This window comes from Vipera berus (assembly GCF_964194415.1).
Source record: "Vipera berus genome assembly, chromosome: 3".
In the NCBI taxonomy this organism is placed as follows: Eukaryota; Metazoa; Chordata; class Lepidosauria; order Squamata; family Viperidae; genus Vipera; species Vipera berus.
The window spans coordinates 125,362,930-125,383,404 of NC_138204.1; the positions used below are offsets into that span (position 1 = coordinate 125,362,930).

Below are 20,475 nucleotides of genomic sequence, written 5' to 3' on the forward strand. Positions count from 1 at the left end.
GACAGCGATAAGAAGTCAGCTTTCATCACACATTTTGATATGTTTGAATTTGGCACAGTCCCATCTGATCTTTTTGAAAGAGAAAAATAGCAGCGACTTCCAACTTTTCTCAGTGCAGTAAAATACAAAATGTAGTTACAGCCTCGGCTTTTTACTTATTTAGTAAATATAGTAAATGTTCGTAAAAGAAGTATAATGTATAGCAATAGAACTAGTTGTAATTATATAATTCATGTATGTTGACAGGTATCAAGCATATGGATTAATATTTATTAATTTTATTATTTTATTTTTTATTATTTTATTACTATTTAATATAATTTATTATTTAATATAATTTCAGTACATAAATCCAAATAATATTGATTATATAATGATTGAAAATGTTTTATAATTATTATAATCTTATTCATGCACTTATTCATTTTGTCCTATACACCCTTCAGATAAATTGAATTATGTCATGCTAAAGAAAGTTTTGTATCATCCCAAAGTTCAGGTGACAAAACTACAAAACCATAAAATGATAGTAAAACCCTTCTAACAAAAATATGGGAATGGAAAGTATTGCATTGCACTGACAATGCATTTATTTGGATTCCTACGCAAAGACCGCGGTTCGCTTGGCCTATAATCGTAGGACATTATTTATTTAATCAGGTGTGCAGGACAAGCCCTATGGACATCCTATATTCACAAAATACACCGACATTAACATATAAACCTCAATGTTAAAACAAAATACCAGGATAGTTAAACAACTTCATTCATCACTTCCACCTCAAAACGAGCACACAATTCCGTGACCACGATTTTCACTCTGCCAAATTACATAAAAACAGTACAATGTTGAACAAGGAAAAGTATAACCTACTGATATCTACCTCTACCAGTCTATTAGAACCGAAGAAACTTATTGGATGAAAAAGAGAGAGAGAGAGAAAAAATGTAAGGTGACAGTCCAGTTGTCTTTTGGAAAAGCACCTTTGGGACAACCACGACCTGGATGATTGAGAATCTCCACAGACATTAATTTACCGATGCACGCAAACCCGGATTGGAGTGGTTTGATTTCAGATCACAAAATTAATTTCCAAAAGGAAGTCGGAATATGGAGGTTGTTGGAGACGGGTGCACACGTCTACCACTAGTCTGAAGAACAGGATACCGCTAAGCGCCTGCGCGGGATTTACACGTTCGGCCTATGGCTGAATGGGGAGTTTGCTGAACCGACGATTTGACCGCATTGAGCGTGCGGTGAAAATTCTGACTTCGGCCTTGGGCCTGTTTCGGCCCCAAGCCTTGTGGCGCCAGCGTCCGGGGCTTGTGATGGGCCGCAGACAACGCCGAAGACAGCAGCAGAGCCGTGAGGGAGGCTCCCAGGTGAGTTGGGGCCTTAATCGCGGCGAGCTCCTCCTTTTGGCCGTTCCCGGTGGGGAAAAGGCACGGTTTTCCGCAGAGCTCGCAATTCTGTTAAGTTTTGGCCAAGAGAGGCTAACTCAGGGGTCTTCAAACGTGGCCCTTTTATGACTTGTGGACTTCAAAGCCCAGAATTCCTCAGCCAGGCACGCTGGCTGAGGAATTCTGGGAGTTGAAGTCCACAAGTCATAAAAGGGCCAAGTTTGAAGACCTCTGGGCTAACTGGCCATCCGGCTACCTTGTTTCCTCCGCTTCTGCGGTCTTGATACCTCAAAGCCCCGCGTGGCTGTTCTGGGCCGATAAAAGAACCCCGAGGCGCTTCGCTCGTGAGAACAGGACTCGATTGAGGCTTCCCCTCCTCGCTTGCTTCTCCCCAGGGCTGGTCCGATGGTGGCTATCCGGACATCGTGAAGGAGAACGCGTCGTTTGAACACTACTATGGGCAGCTTGGCATTGTGCCTCAGGAGGAATGGGAGAGCTTCCTGGCCACCCTGCGGGAGCCTCTGCCAGCCACCCTGCGGATCACAGGATATAAGAGGTGAGCAGCCTTTATTTGCTGTCTCTTGCCGGCAAAGGGCTCGGCACTAAGTTCACCTTGGTTGATGGGTGAGACCTGGTTAGCATCTGGCTGGGGCACCGCTAGGGCAAGGGTAGGCAACCTTGGCTCTTTTATGACTGGTGGACTTCAACTCCCAGAATTCCTGAGCCAGCCATGCTGAAGGGAAAGGGAGAGGTTTCCAAGCTGAGCCATGCTGGCTCAGGAATTCTGGGAGTTGAAGTCCACGAGTCATAAAAGAGCCAAGGTTGCCGTAAGAATTGCCAGAAGAGAAAGTAGAAATGCCTCTGAAGAAACCAATGCAAAATTGCTTTCACGTTGTTGGTTTTTTTTTGGAAAAGAGAGGGTTAACATGAGATGGCTAGCGATAAAAATGAAGGAATATATTTCTGTTCAACTGAAATGAGATGATATCTCACCTTGCAGATTTGGGGAAGATGCCATGTGTGTTTGTGTGGTGTGCATGTACGCTTATTTTAAATATTTTATTTAGGGCGCTTAAAGGGAGTTGGGGTGTGATTTTTCAGACTGTAATTTGGCTTTTCATCTAAAAGTGTAGTTTGCTAGTTTATATCTCTATGCAGTATGTCGATTCAAAGGCAGAAAGAACTTTCAATCGTACTTTATAGGTACATGTACTTTTTAAAAATACATTGTGTGTTTCAAAATTGAAAAGTAAATAGAAACATGACTTACAAAATAAGATATGTTTGGGTTTTTGGGATGACTACGCTGTTTTGAAAAATAAAGGAAACAAATTGCACTTGACAATTTTGCTAGATTGTGATCATCACAGAAAACAGGATATAGCTGCAAGAGCCTATTTGCAGCGAAAGGATCTCAGATTCAGAAATCAGTAGCACAGAATTGTGACAAAAGGAAGAAATTTGGTGATTAAGTGTTGTGATAATTTGGAATTCAAGTTGAATTTTGGGCAGCCACAGAAATGTATGATGTGCTTTTCATATTATTATAGCTGAAACTAGGTAAGATTAAGAATTTGGCAAAGTTGAAAAGTAATTTGGTTAGATTGTGATTCACCTTCCTTTGATTGGGTTTCTTTTTATTGTGCAGCCATGCCAAAGAAATTCTCCGTTGTTTAAAAGAGAAATATTTCAAGGAGATAGAGAATCTGGTGGTAGATGGTCAGAAAATTGAAATGCCGCAGCCATTAAGCTGGTAGGTTTGCATATATAGTTATTGAGTGGTATAATAATTATTAATAATTTATTTTGAGTATTAGCTTTGTATAGATTGCATATATTTGAAAGTAGCAATATGTTAAAAATAATTTCTGGCCAGTTGTTCGTGGACAAAATGCGCTTATTTATTAGAACGCACATATGTTTATTAGGCTTATCTTAGATATCATAGTTTGTATACTGAAATAACGGAAATTTGGTTTATGGATCCTATGCCTGATGTTAAAAGATGTCTGAATACTTTAAGAACTAAGAATTAGCCAAAAATCATTTTTTAAACATTTATTCCTTGCAGCAATCAATGCACTGACTCCCAAAAACAATAGCAATTTGCTTGCCTTATTTTTTTCCATTTTCCCATCTGTAGGGAAAAATTAAGCAATTAATTTCCCCCATATTTCTTTTAGCACATTAACATCAATGTTCATAGGTACATTGAAAGGAATTTTTGTGCATTCATTTTAAAATGCAGTTGCAATCTTTTATGCCAGTTCAGAGATTCTTTATTCAAAATGCTTTATTTTATTAGGTATCCAGAGGAATTGGCATGGCATACAAACCTAAACCGAAAAATCTTGCGGAAATCTCCACAGTTAGAAAAATTTCATCATTTTCTTGTTAGTGAAACTGAATGTGTAAGTATTAGCTCACTTTTCATTCTGGGCTTCATATGATTTCTTGCATTCAAGAAACTTTTTATTCAGTTTGTGGGCAAGCTACCTGTTTTCATGTTTCTAATAAATTTGGAATAGAAATGCTACTGAAGTATTTCCTTAGAAATAGTAAAAAAAAGCCTGCATGTTATTTTTAAATCCTAACCCTGTGAACTGTGATTCAAATTTGAAAAAAAGATTTTGTTCATATTAGTACTTTAATATCTTACATTTCTGACTACCAAACTATATAGTAATATAGCTTGTTCATAGTAGGAGATAGCCTTGTTGTGAATAATGCTTCATTAAACTTCATTTTTGAGATGTCAAAGTTTTGCTTTGGGCAGAAATTATAACAATAAATTGACTTTGAGACAGGGTTTAATATTGGGAACATCCATAGTCTTTTGAACTACTATCTCTATATACTATATAGAGTCAGTTTGTTCTAGTGATTAAGGCACCAGACTAGAAAGGGGGAAAGCATGAGTTCAAGTCTCACCTTAACTATGAAAGCCAGCTAGGTGACCTTGAGCTAGTCACTCTTTTTTGGCCCAATTCACCTCACAGGGATGTTGTTATGGGAAAAATAGGAGAAAAGTATGTTGGATATGTTCACTACCTTGAGTTATTTGTAAAAACAACAAAGGTGGAATATAAATAAATAAGAAATGAACAAAAATATTACATGCAAATTGAGGCACTGGAAATGAATTTTCCACATCCTTCCTATTGTTCAAAGACTAAACCTTCAGCATTCAAAATACAAATTAATGATGCCAGTTACTCAGTGGATTGAAGACCTGATACTTGTGACTTATGAATTAGTTGTTCATGGGGGTTGATTATGTATGGATATTACAATGAAAAATGATCATATTGTATAAAACTTCATTTCTGCTCATTTTTATTTTAGCATCTCTACAAGTTGAGCTCATCTCTTAATCATTTTGCGGAAACATCCATATAGTTTTCTTGGAAGTATATAGAAGTTTTAACCCCCTTAGATATTTTTTTAAAATTGACGAGTCTAGTCTATAACTTTGGAATGTTTTGGAAGTTGCTCGTTCAGGGGATTATTTTAAATTTAAGATATTTAACTAAATTAAGATTTATATTTTCTTTTGTGTCTATAAATATAAAATGAAAGTAGAATTGTACACTGTATTTATTTTGTTTTAGGGGAATATTAGTCGTCAGGAAGCTGTCAGTATGATCCCTCCATTGCTTCTTAATATTCAGCCTCATCATAAGGTATTCTTGAATTATGATCTCTGAAATTATTTTGCAGAAAAAGCTTAAAGGAACATACATATTAATACTTAAAACTACACATTTATATTGAATATCTTTTCTAATTTGGTTAATCAAAATTCATTGTAAAAGAATATAATGCAATGTAGCCTTCTCTGTGCTTTAAATATCTAAAAATAAAATTTTACTCTTGTCTTATCTTTTCCCTGATTTAACAGTTTCATTTTTATGTTTGTATTATCCATGTGCTGGAACACCTTCCATCTGTCTTCTCCCCAACCTTTAATGTAAAAACACCTATTACTACCTTCCTATCTTGCTTTATGTTCCAAAAGACAGGGGAAAAAATGTGGCCCAGAATCCCCCCCCTTCTCACCTTCTTTCTTATTGTTGGCTTTTTCTGGGTAAGGGTTAGGATGAGATCATAGAAGAAAAAAAGCAGTGTTCCATACGTTTCTAAACCAGGAGGTTCAGACACATATAATAATTCTAATCGGTCAAATTATTGGGTGGTCTCAGTATTTTGGTCATTTTAAACATGAAAATATGTTGATTCTATAAACATAAGTACAGTAGGTGCTTTTTAAAGCATACTTGAATTTCTGTGATTCTTTTTCTTGGAGATAATTATTTTCAGCTTTAATGACTAAAGCAGAAAGCCTATACTGTAACTGAAAAATAATGTCTTGAAGAATTTAATATTGACTTGCTAGATGCAAGACTCTTAATTCTGTAAGTTTTCTTCCCAAATCTATCTACAAATACTGTTGTATATAAGCATATATGCTTTAAGTTTCTTAAATAATATCAATAACTCTCTGTTAAACATCTTAATCTTGATAGATTCTAGATATGTGTGCTGCACCTGGATCCAAGACTGCCCAGCTTATTGAGATGCTTCATGCAGACATGAGTGTTCCTTTTCCAGGTAAGTGAAGGAAAATCTTAATTCGATAATCCAGATTGAAGTAGCATAAAAGGAGCTGTAATAAATACATTTTAATTATGGTGTTTTGAAAAATGCAATTAGGCTTATTAAATTGATTATGGACTTCCTCTTAAAATCCTTTCATATTTCAACATTGATCTTGCACTCAAGTTAATTTAACATTATGTGATTAGTTGATTTACTCACCACTAATGTGAGTAAACATTTTAATAATGTTTACTCACATTACTAAAGCCAGGTGTGTGTAAGGGTGATATAAAGGGAGACTTAAAAACATATCATGTTAGATGATAAATGTTGTGGCTGTCTTTTTCTGTAATAAAAGACTGGTTGCTATTTATTCAAGGAATTCACCTGCTATTCATACCTAACATATTGGGCATCCTGTCATATACATTTTAATAATATCAGAGTGTGTGCATGTGTTCATTGTTTTCAATACTTGTTCGTGCTAGATCTAATTTGTCATTTGAGAATGTCTTATGGATGGTTTATCCACATGAAAGTACAAGATTTAGAAATTTGTTAAATTTTTGGTTTTCTCCAATTTTCTCTGTCACCATTTTCGGTGTATACACATTTTTCTGTAAATTGTGGGAGTAAACTCCTTTTATGATATCCTGGTCCATTTCTTTCCTGTCCATATTACTATATTGATGCTCTCACTTTTACTATTTGTATACTGTCTATTTCATTCGACTGGCACCTGTATCCCTGCTAGCACTCTAATACCCTATGGAATAAAAATGTCCTAAATGTTTGGATATGGCCAGAAGTCTTTATACCTTGTACCTTTAGGTGTGTTTGGCTTCAGCTTGGCTGGCTTTCAGGAAAGCATTAAACTATACTTTTTAAATTGGTGTTTCACATCTAGTTTTGAATATTGGATGCCCATCAGTTGTGCTTTAAATTTGTTTTATAACAGAAATGGCCAAAGTTTGTTCCATGCTAATTATTTTGTATCCTAGGTCCTCAGAAAAGATAGTATAAAATGTTATAAATTAAAGGTAACTGTATAAAATAATTAAGTTTTCTTGATTACATGTAGTTAATATTTTGATCTTATCTGGACTAATGATAATTGAAAAAAGTAATTCTTCCACCTCCCAAGTGATGATTCTCTTTTAACCAGAAGATTTTCCATTTTTCCCCCTAGAGGGATTTGTAATTGCAAATGATGTAGATAACAAACGTTGTTATCTGCTAGTTCATCAGGCAAAGCGGTTGAACAGTCCTTGCATTATGGTTATAAATCATGATGCCTCAAGTATCCCTAATATACAGATCAATACAAATGGGAAAAAAGAGATCCTCTTCTATGACAGAATATTGTGTGATGTTCCTTGCAGGTAAGTTAAACTATGTTAAACTTAGGCTGTAGGCTGTAGCATACTTTTCTAAAGCTAGTTGTTAAGACAGCAGATATTTACACCAAGTTATAACTGAAGAGGAAAATTGGTACAAAATGTTCTATGGATGGTACAGGCAATCCTCATTTAACAACCCTTATTGGAGCCAGCAACCCAGTCAACTACAGGTGGTCATAGCTTAATGAGGTAATGAGCCATGGCAGTGCAGTGGTTAGAATGCAGTATTGCAGGTGAATTCTGCTGACTGCTGATTGCCAGCAGTTCGATTTTCACTGGCTCAAGGTTGACTCAGCCTTCAACCCTTCTGAGGTGGGTAAAAAGAGGACTCAGATTGTTGGGGGCAATATGCTGACTCTGTAAACCGCTTAAAGAGGGCTGCAAAGCACTGTGAAGGGGTATATAAGTCCAAGTGCTATTGCTAATTGGAACTGAAATTTCTGTTGCTAACCAACGCAGTCATAAAATGTGATGTCACATGATCTCATTACTTAACAATGGCAGTCCTGGTAGTCCCCAAGTTGCCATCTTGAAACAAGTTGTTTAACAAGACTTTCATTTTGCTAAAGTGACTGGGAAAGGATGTACTTACGAATAAAAAAGAAATAGTGACTACACCAACCTGATGAGTATCATAGACATGTATTCTACGTAGGACTACCCTTGAAGAGTTTTTGGAAGCTTATAGATAGTCTAAACTGCAGCTGCACAAATAATTATGCCTGAATCTTTTAAGTCTTTTAATCAGCTGCCCTGGTTGCCAGTAGGTTTCAAGATGCCAATGTTTGTAAGACTGCCTGTCTCCTTTGCCCATATGGTAAGATTGTGACAGGGTTGGCATGCTTTGCATCTCCTCTGTTAAACAATGTCATCTTGTGGGATTAGGAGATTTGTTTCTTGGTAACATTTTTTCCCCCTGAACCCGCTTGCCTTCAAGAAAGCTTTCTTATATCGCTGTTTTTAACTTGTAAGTCACCCAGAATTGCACAGAGCGCTGGCCATTGAAATCCAAGTTATAAACCAGTTGGTTAATCAACACTAGGACAAATTGCTCTGTTTCATTTATTTTGTGTCAATTAAAATGCACTTATGTTTCTAAGCAAGCCTAAGCACTTATAAACACTACAAACTAGTTGAGGGATTAAGAAGGAAATTAGAAATCTTGATGAGCATAAGGCTGCTTAACTTACATCATGGGGAATGGTATTACAGTTAACATTGATATGAATTCTTTTATATCTTGTATCTTTAAAGATTTAAGTTATCATCAGTGTTAATAACCCCTAATCATTGCTGTATAAATACTACTGTACGCATATAAATATCACTTGTGTTTTACACTATATAATAAAATAATATTAACTTTGAGAAATCAACTTCTTAAAAATGCACTACTGTAATTTCAGTGTATTCATATAAAAATTGCAACTAGCTCAGAATGCGTAACTTTCATACTGCCTTGGAATTAATGTGGAAATGTCTCTTTTAGTGGAGATGGAACCCTGAGAAAAAACATTGATATATGGAAAAAGTGGAGTACACATAATAGTTTGCAACTACATGGGTAGGAAGATATTTTATTATACATTTTTTCCCCAATTTCTGGAATGAAATTAAGAATTTGATTAATGTCTTGACTTTTTTTTCTATATACAAGAATAAAAACTTGGATTTTTTTGATATTATCATTCTGTTCTGTTTGGAAAACTCCAGCCTGCGGATTGCGTGGCCAATTCTCCACATAGATAGACAATTTTAGTGTCAGAGTCTCCATAAGTAAGTTGACATAAAAATATGCCTCATTTGCATGAATTGCCAGACCCCCCTTTTTAAAAAAAATATTCCAAGGTATATACTTTGGATAGATTTCAATTTATTTTTATTTTTCCGATTCCCCATTCCATCCCAGAAGCCAGACACTTTGTTCTAATATTTTTAAAGTGGCCATTTAAGCTATTGAATCCAATCTGCTACTCAGTGCAGCAATTCAAATTAGCGCCTATTTGCATCTTTGGCAGATTACTCTCCAGTCTTTGCTTTGATGTATCTAGCTAAGGGAAGGCTGGCACTTCTCTAATTAGTTGTGCCCCCAAACTTCCCTTACTGCTATAAATTTTGGCTTTTTAAAATTTAAATCCAGTGTACAGTGTCCCATACTCTTGACCATTTTCTGCAAGACATATATACTTTTAGGTATTTAAAGTGTGCTATCATTCCTTAGTTTTTTCTCAAGACTAAAAACGCCAGCCTTCTTCAGTCTTTCTTTAGAGAGCTGTTTCTTGGCCTTCATGCTCTTATTATTTCCATTTTGGCTGAATTCTTCTTAGCATGGTGCCAGAAACTGGACAGATTGCTTTAGATGAAGCTTGACCGACACAGACTAAAGTGGAACATTTTACTTCTGATTGTTTGTAACTCTGCTTCTGTTGATCCAGTCTAAAACTACATTTGTCTTATTCTGCAGCCATATTACACTGCGATTCAGTTTGTAATATGTTGTTCCAAGATTTTCTACACGCTTTACACTTTATCTACTCTTTACCTGTGTATTTGATTTCTGTTTCCTAAGCGCATAACTTTATGTCCATTATATCGCATACTTTTCATTTTGATATTCTAACCCGGGGTAGGCAACCTTGGCTCTTTTATGACTTGTGGACTTCAACTCCCAGAATTCCTCAGCCAGCATGGATCAGCTTGGAAACCTCTCCCTTTTCCCTCAGCATGGCTGGCTCAGGAATTCTGGGAGTTGAAGTCCACGAGTCATAAAAGAGCCAAGGTTGCCTACCCCTGTTCTAACCCCTTTCCCTATATGAGGGATGGACATTCTGAATGGCTGCATGTGACCCTTACGTTACATTGGAGAACAGTGGTTTAATTTCAGCAGTGGTTTAACAAATTGATATAATTTTAGTGGCATGATTTGGAGTCATGGGTGGAATGAATGTGGCTTCTGTTCAAGAAACCTCCCTTTTCTATTTCCACCCTTTCAATCCCCCCACCCAATAAAAAAAAGAAAAGAAAAATCAAGCAAGATGGATTGTGAAATGCTTTATTGAAATCAACACATATATTTATATTTACTACAGAAGTTACCTGCATAGTAAAAATGAGATCATTTTAGCAAGGTTTGTTTCCTGATAATTCTCTCTGTTTTTTTCTGGTAGTTAGGGACTGTGTGTTCAATATACTTACAGCCTGATTGTTGTTGTTTTTTATCTGCTCCAGAATCTTTTCATGCATTGATTTCAGAGTGAACAACTTGGTTCGGTTCTTACCTGCCGCAGAAAATTAACAGGACATCTGTAACATCAAGGATGCATATAATATAATTAATTTCTAATTTCAGATTTCATGCCCTGATAATTAAGTGTTGAACAATATTTTCTACGCAGACTACAGCTAAGGATTGCAACTCGTGGAGTCGAACAGCTGGCAGAAGGAGGTAGAATGGTGTACTCTACCTGTTCATTGAATCCTATTGAAAATGAAGCTGTCATTGGTTCTCTGCTGGAAAAAAGTGAAGGTGTGTATAGTTTAAAGGAGAAAAAAAAGAATTGGTATTTTAATTAGGTCAAAAAGAAAGTAAAGCTTACTCTTTTGGCCGAACTTGCAGGGTAGCATGTTGAATGAAAATCTGGGTTCATATTTTTATGTTGGAATTCTAATTTTAATGTAGCTGCTGCTGTCTCATCTTTCTAGAAATTATAGCTGATTAAATATAGGTGGTATGATGTTTCTTTTCTGATTCTAGTCACAGATGAACCATGCTGCCCCTGCAGGAACTGATTTACTTAATTTTTTTCATCCCAGATGTTTTTAAATGTCAGAACATAACCTATCATAGTTGCTAGCTGGTCTTCACTGTTTAAAAGCTATTCAAATGTGTTATTAAAGAAGCTATATAGATTCAGTGTGAAAACCTTATATCATGTTCACTTTCTGCCTCACCTTATTTTTTTGAGATAACATACATACCAAGAATAGTTTGCCAGTCCACAATGCTTGTTTCCTTCATGGGTGTGTTTAAGGAACCTTCATAATTTCAGTATATTCTTTTTCTTGACAATTTGGGTCAAAGTTTTAAAGATTGGTCAGAATTATTTAATTTTTCAAGGCATACTAAAGATTTGAACTGAACCTGTGAACAATCAAGAAAAAGAATCAGGAAAGAATGGGTAAAAAAATAAAGTTCAAATAAACAAGGGATTTACAAATCCACGGAGGTTTTAATTTTCCAATGAATCATTAACTAACTAACTGAATGTATTATATCACTTTAAAAGACAAAACACTACAAAATTTAGACAAAGTGTGCATTTTAGCAACCAGGATCAAAACAATATGAATCACTGAATGAGATTATGAGCTACAGTAAATATATCCATATAATTAAAAGTAGATTCTGATTTTAAAATTCTCTAAAATTGAAATTGAGTCTAAGCATAAACAGTATAAATATTGTACATGATACAATCCATCAGTGATTAAAGACCAAAATTCAGCAAATATGGTGAATAAAAGAGAGAGAAAGCAGAGAAATCCCTGATATAATAAAGTAAAGGAAGCACCAGTGGCTTCTAAAAGCCATAGCTATTGATAGGAATTTTGCAGCCTTACCTTCTAGAATTGATCACATAAAAGAAGAGCAGAAATCTCATACAGGAACCATTAAAATTACTGACAATTACAGCTATGAATTTTGATCATCATTGAGTATTTAAGCATTTTAACAGCACACATTGGTGCAGAGCCATCCTTCTTCACCTTTCCACAGGAAAGTGTGGCTTTTACAGAATGTTAGTGTCTCTGCTAATTGTCATCCTAATAGATATTTCTCCGTTTGTGTCAGAATAAAGAGCCTCCTACAAGGAGCATGTACGATATTAAACGAAGAGCTACCAGTGTGTTGGGTTTGGAGGGGGAAGAATTATGAGAAGTCCTGATTCTCTGTTGGAATATTTAAGTCCCAGTTTTCTGGTTCAGTTTAACCAGGTTATGTAACCAAGGGAGAAAATGGCATTGAGGAAAGGCCTCAGTATGCTAAGTCATTGTTAATTTGTTGTAGAGATGGAGGTCAAGGATATGAAGGCGAGCGCAGCAAACTGCCTGCCTTAGTATCTTCTTCCGTGTGTCATGAGCTCATTCCAATTAGCCTTGCCAAGCACTAGCTAGGTAAGAGAGACTCTGCCCTGGCTTGGATGATTTGGATGTTCTCTAAGATTGACTAGGGAGTACACCAATTAACAATGCTTTTGCTGTGCGTAATTTCCTGCTTGTTAAACTGTATAAATACAATAAACTCTGCATAGGCAGACAGACATTTTTTGGGACACCCTGCGATGACTGGTCTGAATCCTACGTTTTGGCACCCTGAACAGGGACAATAGATCTTTAAAAACAAATTAATAGGGATCATAAATCTTTAAAGACAAACAAAAGGAACCTCCCTCCAGGGCAGCAACTTCCAACATATTTACCTTCATCTGGAATAGACCCCAAGGTGCACCTTCGTCCTACGGGACCCCTCAGGGGTAAGTATGGGTTGCAATGTATCTCATCAGCAGCAGCAGCAGCATGTAGAGGAACTTACCTTCCTGCTACAAAAGTCAGGGCTTAAAGCACCTGTGGCAGAGATAAAGAAGCTCATAGGAGAGATAGGGAAACATTGTCCTTGGTATCCGGAGCACGGGACGCTCCGTTTACAGGACTGGGTAAAGATAGGGCATACTTTACATCTAGAACCCCGGGCTCCAGTTCAGATATTACATCTATGGCTTCAATGCCGGCAAGCAGTGGAAACATTTGGCTTTGATGCTTTGGCAGGACAGCAGTTGACCACAACACCTCCACCTAATTTTGATCAAATAAAATTTTTTCCTCCAAAGTTATCTTTAATTGAACCTTCAGCTCCTCATGAAGAGGTTAATTCTTCTGCTTCTTCACAGCCATTGTATACCCCCATGAGGCAAATTTTAGAGGAACAATCAGCAAAAAGGGGGGGGGGAATGTAGAAGAAATTGCTGAAGGGTCTGGTCTCTTTGCTCCAGTTGATATTCAGATGGTTTTACCAGCTGCTACTTTACAAGTTTCTTACCAAGCATTTGGAAAAGTACCTGTTTCTGGCAAACCTCATCAAACCTTCTCTAACATCAGGCAGAAGGCTACTGAGCCCTATCCTGATTTTGTTAACGGATTACAGGATATAGGAACAGTCTTTTATCAAACCAATTTATTGGCAGCCGCTTTGTCACAAGGCAGCAAGCCTCAAGGAAAGTGTTATAACTCTGGAAAATTGGTCATTTTAAAAAGGAATGTCGAAATCCAGGGGGGCGCATGTCTGCAGCATCTCGCAGCCCTTTCTATCAGAGGTTGAAACCAAAAGCAAGTTTTTTCTTCTGTCTTTTTCTTTTAATCTGGCTCTTTAGACTATTTGATTCTTTTGTCGGAGGTGAGGACATCTCCCACTATTTGTCTCTTTAGGAAAGAACCATGCCTGTTTAGCAAGGTGAGGTGGAGAAGGGAAGTTTCCCAAAAGACTTGTTACTGGCAGAATTGAGTCAACAGAATCTCAGTTGAGCCCCAAAGAGGATGCAGACTAATTCTAACTATATTAAAAGATGTTATTTTCAAACTTACTTGCAAATTTAAGAGTGACAAGATATGCTTTTGGAGGCTCTTATAAGCAGCTGTCTCTTTGAGTTGACCAGTTTAGGATTATGGCTAATCCTAACCTCAAACCATGTATTAAACTGTAACCTAAGAATTATTTGCAATACAAATTAAGTTCATATCAGATTTACTTTGAAGATATGAAGTTATTCTAGATATCGAAAAATACTTTCACAGCTATTGATTAGCCAGTCAAGGGATTTTTCCAGTAAAATGCATATAATGTTGATTTGTTGTTTTTTTAAGGTGCCTTAGAACTTGCTGATGTCTCTTCTGAGTTGCCAGGTTTGAAAAGGTTGCCAGGCATTACAAAATGGAAGGTAATTTTAAAGAATTACGTATTGTATTTAGGGATTTATATCAGATGTGAATAAACTAAATTTCCAAAAGTAAATAGCTTCATTATTTATCCAAAATGAAATCATTGGTCTGAATTGCCCTTTTCAAATCTCATTGAGGTTTATTTGGAGCTCAGGCATGCTGTAAACATTTATGCTTCTGCTTTGGAGAGCCGGTTTGGACTAGTCTAGTGATTAAGGCACCAGCCTAAAAAGGACACCACAAGTTCAAGTCCTCCTTTAGCCATGAAAGCCAGCTAGGTGACTGAGCTTGTCACTCCCTCAGCCCAACTTACCTCTCAGGGTTGATGTTGTGAGAAAAATAAGAGGAAGGTGTTTTAGTTTAGTTTAGTTTTATTGGATTTCTATACCGCCCTTCTCCCTAGGGACTCAGGGCGGTTCACAGGGCATATATAAATAGGTATACAAAAATTAAAAGAGAATTAAACCATGCCCAATTAAAATACAGCAATAAAAAATAATAAAACCAATTAGAAAACCCATATTCCCCTTCAGGCCAGACCAGCTAACTCGAACAAGTGGGTCTTCAACCCGCGACGGAAGGATCGGAGGTCCGATGCCATCTGGAGCTCAACCGGCAGTTGGTTCCATAGTGCCGGGGCACCCACAGAGAAGGCCCTCCCCCTGGGGGCCACCAGTCGACATTCCCTGACTGGAGGCACCCTGAGGAGGCCCTCTCTGTGGGCACGCACAGGGCGGAGGGGAGTTGACGCCGGCAGCAGGTGGTCCTCGAGGTATCTCGGACCCATGCCATGTAAGGACTTAAAGATCATAACCAAGACCTTGAACCTCACCCGGAAGACAACTGGTAACCAATGCAGCTCGCGGAGCAAAGGTGTAACATGGGAGTACCGGGAAACTCCCAAGACAACTCTCGCGGCCGCATTCTGTACCAGTTGGAGCCTCCGAGTGGTCTTCAAGGGAAGCCCCATGTAGAGAGCATTACAGTAGTCTAGGCAAGAGGTCACGAGCGCATGAGTGACCGTACACAGGGCATCCCGGTCCAGATAGGGCCGCAACTGGCGCACCAGGCGAACCTGGGTGAAAGCCCCCCTAGTCACGGCTACTATATGATCTTCCAGGGTAAGTCGTGAATCTAGGAGGACTCCCAAGTTGCGAGCCCTATCCACGGGGGGTAAGAGCTCACCCCCCATAGAAAGCGATGGAACATTTTGAATGTCCCGGGATGCCGGAATGTACAGCCACTCAGTCTTGTCAGGGTTGAGTTGAAGTCTGTTCCTCCCCATCCAGACCCGTACCGCCTCCAGGCAACGGGACATCACAGCGAGGGCATCACTGGGGTGGTTTGGGGTCGAAATGAAAAGTTGGGTATCATCAGCATATTGATGATACCCAACTCCAAAACCACAAATGATCTCACCCAGCGGTTTCATGTAGATGTTGAACAGGAGAGGCGAGAGAACCGACCCCTGAGGAACTCCACAAACAAGAGACCTAGGGACCGATCTCTGCCCCCCTGCCAACACCGACTGCGAGCGTCCCAGGAGATAGGAGAACCACTGAAGAACTGTGCCTCCCACTCCCAATCCCCTGAGACGCCGCAGCAAGATACCATGGTCGATGGTATCGAAAGCCGCCGAGAGGTCTAATAGGACTAGGACAGAGGAATATCCCCTATCCCGAGCCCTCCAGAGATCATTCACCAGAGCGACCAATGCCGTCTCCGTGCTGTACCCGGGCCTGAAACCCGATTGGTAGGGGTCCAAATAATCCGCTTCATCCAGGACCAGAGGGAGCTGATGCGCCACCACACTCTCAACAAGAAAGAAAGCGAAGGTTGGAGACTGGATGAAAGTTGTTCAATACAGCTGGGTCCAAGGCAGGCTTCTTGAGGAGAGGTCTCACCACCGCCTCCTTCAAGACGGTGGGGAAATAACCCTCACTCAAAGAAGCAGATATGACCGCCTGGAGCCAGCCTCGTGTCCTCTCCCTAGCTGCATAAACCAGCCAGGAAGGGCACGGGTCCAATAAACATGTGGTGGAGCTCAGCCTCCCCATAATCCTGTCCACTTCATCAGGGGTCACAGAATCAAACTCCTCCCAGATAACATTGACAAGACCGCCCGTGTCCTGATCGCCAGACTCTGCCCAGCTGGAGTCCAAACCGGTCCGAATCCGAGCGATTTTATCCGACAGATGTTGGCTAAATTCCTCGGCACGACCCTGCAAGGGATCCTCCCTCACCTCCTGATTAAGAAGTGAGCGAGTCACCCTAAACAGGGCGGCCGGGCGATTATCTGCGGACGCGATGACGGTGGAGAAGTAATTACACCTCGCCACCCTCATCGCTGCGAGATAAGACCTAATATGGGTTCTTAACCGCAACCGGTCGGATTCGGATCGGCTAGACCTCCAGCAGCTCTCTAGGCCCCGTTTCCGACGCTTCATCTCCCGGAGCTCCGCGGAGAACCATGGAGCTCGCTGGGATCTGCACCGGGTCAGGGGCCGCAAGGGTACAACCCGGTCAAGTGCCTCAGTGGCTGCCCTTTCCCAGGCTTCCACTAAGGCATCCACCGAGTTGTGAGCAATGGAGGCAGGTGGGGACCCCAGCGCCGCTTGGAATCTATCAGGATCCATTAAGCGTCTGGGGCGGTACCATCTAATTGGCTCCGTACCCCCACGGCGGGGGGTGGCAAAACGGAAGACCAGCCGCAGGAGGTGATGATCGGTCCATGACAGGGGCATAATAAATGGAGAGCCCCCACCAAGATCATCCAACCACCGTCCAGGTAAAAAAATCAGGTCAAGGGTGTGGCCTCCCTCATGAGTTGGTTCAGAAATTACTTGCGTCAGGTCCATGGCCGTCATGGAAGCCATGAACTCCCGAGCTAGCTCAGATGAACCTCCCAGGGATGGTAGATTGAAGTCTCCCAAAACAATAAGTTTGGGAAACTCAACCACCAACCCCGAGAGGATATCGAGCAGCTCGGGCAGGGCTGCCGCTGCGCGACTAGGCGAAATGTACACCAGCAGCAAGCCCAACTGCGCCTCAGAACCAAATCTCACAAAGAGAGACTCACACCCGACTATCTGAGGAACGGTGGTCTCCCGCGGACATAAGGTCTCCCTCATAGTCACCGCCACACCCCCACCCCTACCATGAGCTCGTGGCCGATGTAGCACCCGGAAGCCTGGTGGGCAGAGGTCAACCAAAGGGACCCCACCCTCTGGGCCCAACCAAGTCTCCGTGATGCAAGCCAGGTCCGCGTGCTCACCCTCAACTAAATCCCTAACGAGGGGAGCTTTGTTAACCACGGACCTGGCATTCAGGTACACCAGCTGGAGCTCAGGAGGCTGCACATCCTCGCTCCCGGAACCTCGAGGAAGAGGCAGAGGGTCGGAGCGCCTCACCGCTTGCAAATAGCGGAGACGGCCCTCCCGGTAACGATACGGCCCTCTGTCTATCCACCTGCTGCCATTCCCCGTCGTGGGAATCGGTAATCCCACGACCCGCTCATGAGCCCCGGAGACAACCACACCCCGTTCTCCCCCCGAGCGGTCGGACCCAAGTCTGGCCTGAGCCATGGTTGATTGGCCACCCCCCATAGCCAGACAACCCCTATCTCCCACCCCTCTCCCTAACCCCATAAAAAATTTAGATAAAAAAGTAATCAGAGGCCTTCTATTAAATTTGTGTTGACGGCCCCTGCCCCTGCCCAGCCATCTCTCAGGGTCCCAAAACTCGGGCCCGTCATCGAGGTTAGAAGTGTTTAAGGAGGCGGGTCGCACCCATAAAATGTTAAAATGTGTGTTGAATATGCTCGCTGCCTTGAGTTATTTGTAAAAATGATGCATGAACCAAATAAAAATAAAAAAATTGACCTGCCCCCCAAAAAGGAATGGGGACAGGGAAGGCCTTTGGTCATTTATATAAATACTGTGGTGAGTGAAGAGAATGGGAAGTATCTCTTAGCTGGAGATCTTTTAGCAATAATACCACCAAGAGGGTATATTTTCTCAAGATATTTTTTCCCCAGACCAGTTTAACCATATTACAAGGCAACCGCTTTCTGTATAATTTATTGATGATCCTCAGGTAGTCAATTGGCCCTTGTTACATTTCAGCATTAAGTTTCATGAGAGAAAAAGGAAGAGTGCTGCTTTGATGAGCAGGTTAATGGTACGATTTGAAAGACATTATATTTTCTCACCTAGGTAATGACCAAAGATGGTAATTGGTTTGAAGACTGGAAAGAAGTACCTTCCTGCCGGCATACACAGATCCGCCCCACAATGTTCCCTTTAAAAGATGAACAAAAACTGAAAGCATTACATTTGGAGCGCTGGTATGTAAAGTTGTCGTCATGTTTGTAAGATGGTGTTGAATACAAGTTCATTTTAAGATTGCCACGTATGTTATGTGTCCAGCTGGGAGATATAGATACAGCTAAAAATTAAAATCTAGAGATGTATTTTAAGGGTTTAATGAAGTCCTGCAGTGTCAGGAAGACTTATTTCCAAATTCTTTATTAGCACTGCAAACAATTATCCACATTAAGCCATTTAACAACACAGTAATCAAAGATACAATGCTTGATAGCATATTTTATCCTTGGCAATACAGCATTTATCAATTGTATAATAATGTTAAAACTGATAAACAGGAAGTTGATATAATAGTAGTTTGGTCTCCTGGATACTCTGACAGAAGCAAAATACAAGAATTCTGTACAGTTGTACACAATCAGTTTCTATCTCCTCTGAACCATAAGGGCAAATTCATTCAGATCAGGGAATTTTGAGTTATCTTTTGAGTAGAATTGCTGGGTAATTCATTATGCCATACCCAAAGGTCCTTCCTCAGTTTAGGGAAGATGAGAGATGTTAATTATTTGATCAGCATTCACAGTGCCCTTGAAATCTAGGTTGTGCTATTCCAAGGAAATACAGGTGCCATGCTTACTGAATGAAGCTGTTCTGGGATGGAAGAGGCCACAGGTTGGCTGTAATTGCTGTTTCAGATCCTGAGTCCTCTTTAATAATTTAATTTAATTTAATTTTAATTCCATTTATATCCCGCCCTTCTCCAAAGACTCAGGGCGGCTTACAAGCTTAGCAGTAGCCTTCATTCTATGTATATGCCTGCTTATTAGGGCTTTCACACAACCCCCCAAGCGGCATTATTACAAAGTCAGCTTAATTGCCCCCAACAAAAGATACAAGCAAACTAAAACAAGCAAACTAGTTGCACAAAATCATGCAAAAATTTGATAATGTTTAATTTAACTAAAGTTTTTTTTTAAAAAAAAATCATTTTCTGATCACAGATTTAACTAGAGCTCAATATGCCTATTGATACAAAATCCATGTTGCTTATCTAGTTTTAGAATTTTACCACATCATCAGAATACTGGAGGTTTCTTCATTGCTGTATTAATTAAAAAATCTCCGATGCCATGGAACAAGCGTCAGCCCAAGGTAATGTTTGGTATTATTAAAAACATTTTTCAGTATGTTTTAAAAGGACAAGATTTTAGAAATACCATGAAATAATTACGAATTTCGAAGAGCATGCTTCATAGGAAACTGCTTTTGGAACTGGATTCCAGCTGAATATTGAAGTTTGTGATGGAGAAAGATTAGAAACTGTCTACTGAAAATTCGCCTGAAATAAATCCACTGGGCATTCTGAGTCCTTGGATGTGCTTTTAAGCAAAAATAGGCAGATTTAATCCAGAACCAAATATGATTCCCTTATCTAGTCAGGCTAGATTGTTAAGCCTTATACAAGGAATGAGTCTTAAAAAATGGTGATTCTGTTCCCAGAAAAATAACTAGTACTTCATAATTATTTTTCTTCATGCAGGAAAACATTGCCCTATTTAGAGTATTTTCCCGCATGGAGGGCATCCCTGGTTCATATTTTCTCCTTCCCTTTATTATAATTTACATTTGTTTTATCTGGAAGTGCTATTTCATAATTATTATTTATCTAAACAATAATTTGTCAAAGATTGTTTTGTTTTGTTTTGCTTGTGTTGCAGCAAAAGAGCAAAGGAACGTATGGCATCTTAAAGGCTAAG

General features: G+C 39.6%; 1 protein-coding gene across 1 annotated transcript in view; it reads left to right on the plus strand.

Moving 5' to 3' along the window:
• Positions 1-1,139: 1,139 nt before the first annotated feature.
• NSUN2 (NOP2/Sun RNA methyltransferase 2) overlaps positions 1,140-20,475 on the plus strand; it is a 44,431-nt gene continuing 25,095 nt past the window's right edge. Inside the window, exons 1-12 of the mRNA XM_081324025.1 lie at positions 1,140-1,383; positions 1,797-1,957; positions 3,050-3,154; positions 3,707-3,812; positions 5,013-5,084; positions 5,928-6,012; positions 7,190-7,382; positions 8,890-8,964; positions 10,796-10,926; positions 14,319-14,392; positions 18,608-18,738; positions 19,774-19,870. Coding sequence (XP_081180151.1) covers positions 1,213-1,383; positions 1,797-1,957; positions 3,050-3,154; positions 3,707-3,812; positions 5,013-5,084; positions 5,928-6,012; positions 7,190-7,382; positions 8,890-8,964; positions 10,796-10,926; positions 14,319-14,392; positions 18,608-18,738; positions 19,774-19,870 — 1,401 coding nt within the window. The 5' untranslated portion in view covers positions 1,140-1,212. The remainder of the gene's footprint in view (positions 1,384-1,796; positions 1,958-3,049; positions 3,155-3,706; positions 3,813-5,012; positions 5,085-5,927; positions 6,013-7,189; positions 7,383-8,889; positions 8,965-10,795; positions 10,927-14,318; positions 14,393-18,607; positions 18,739-19,773; positions 19,871-20,475) is intronic.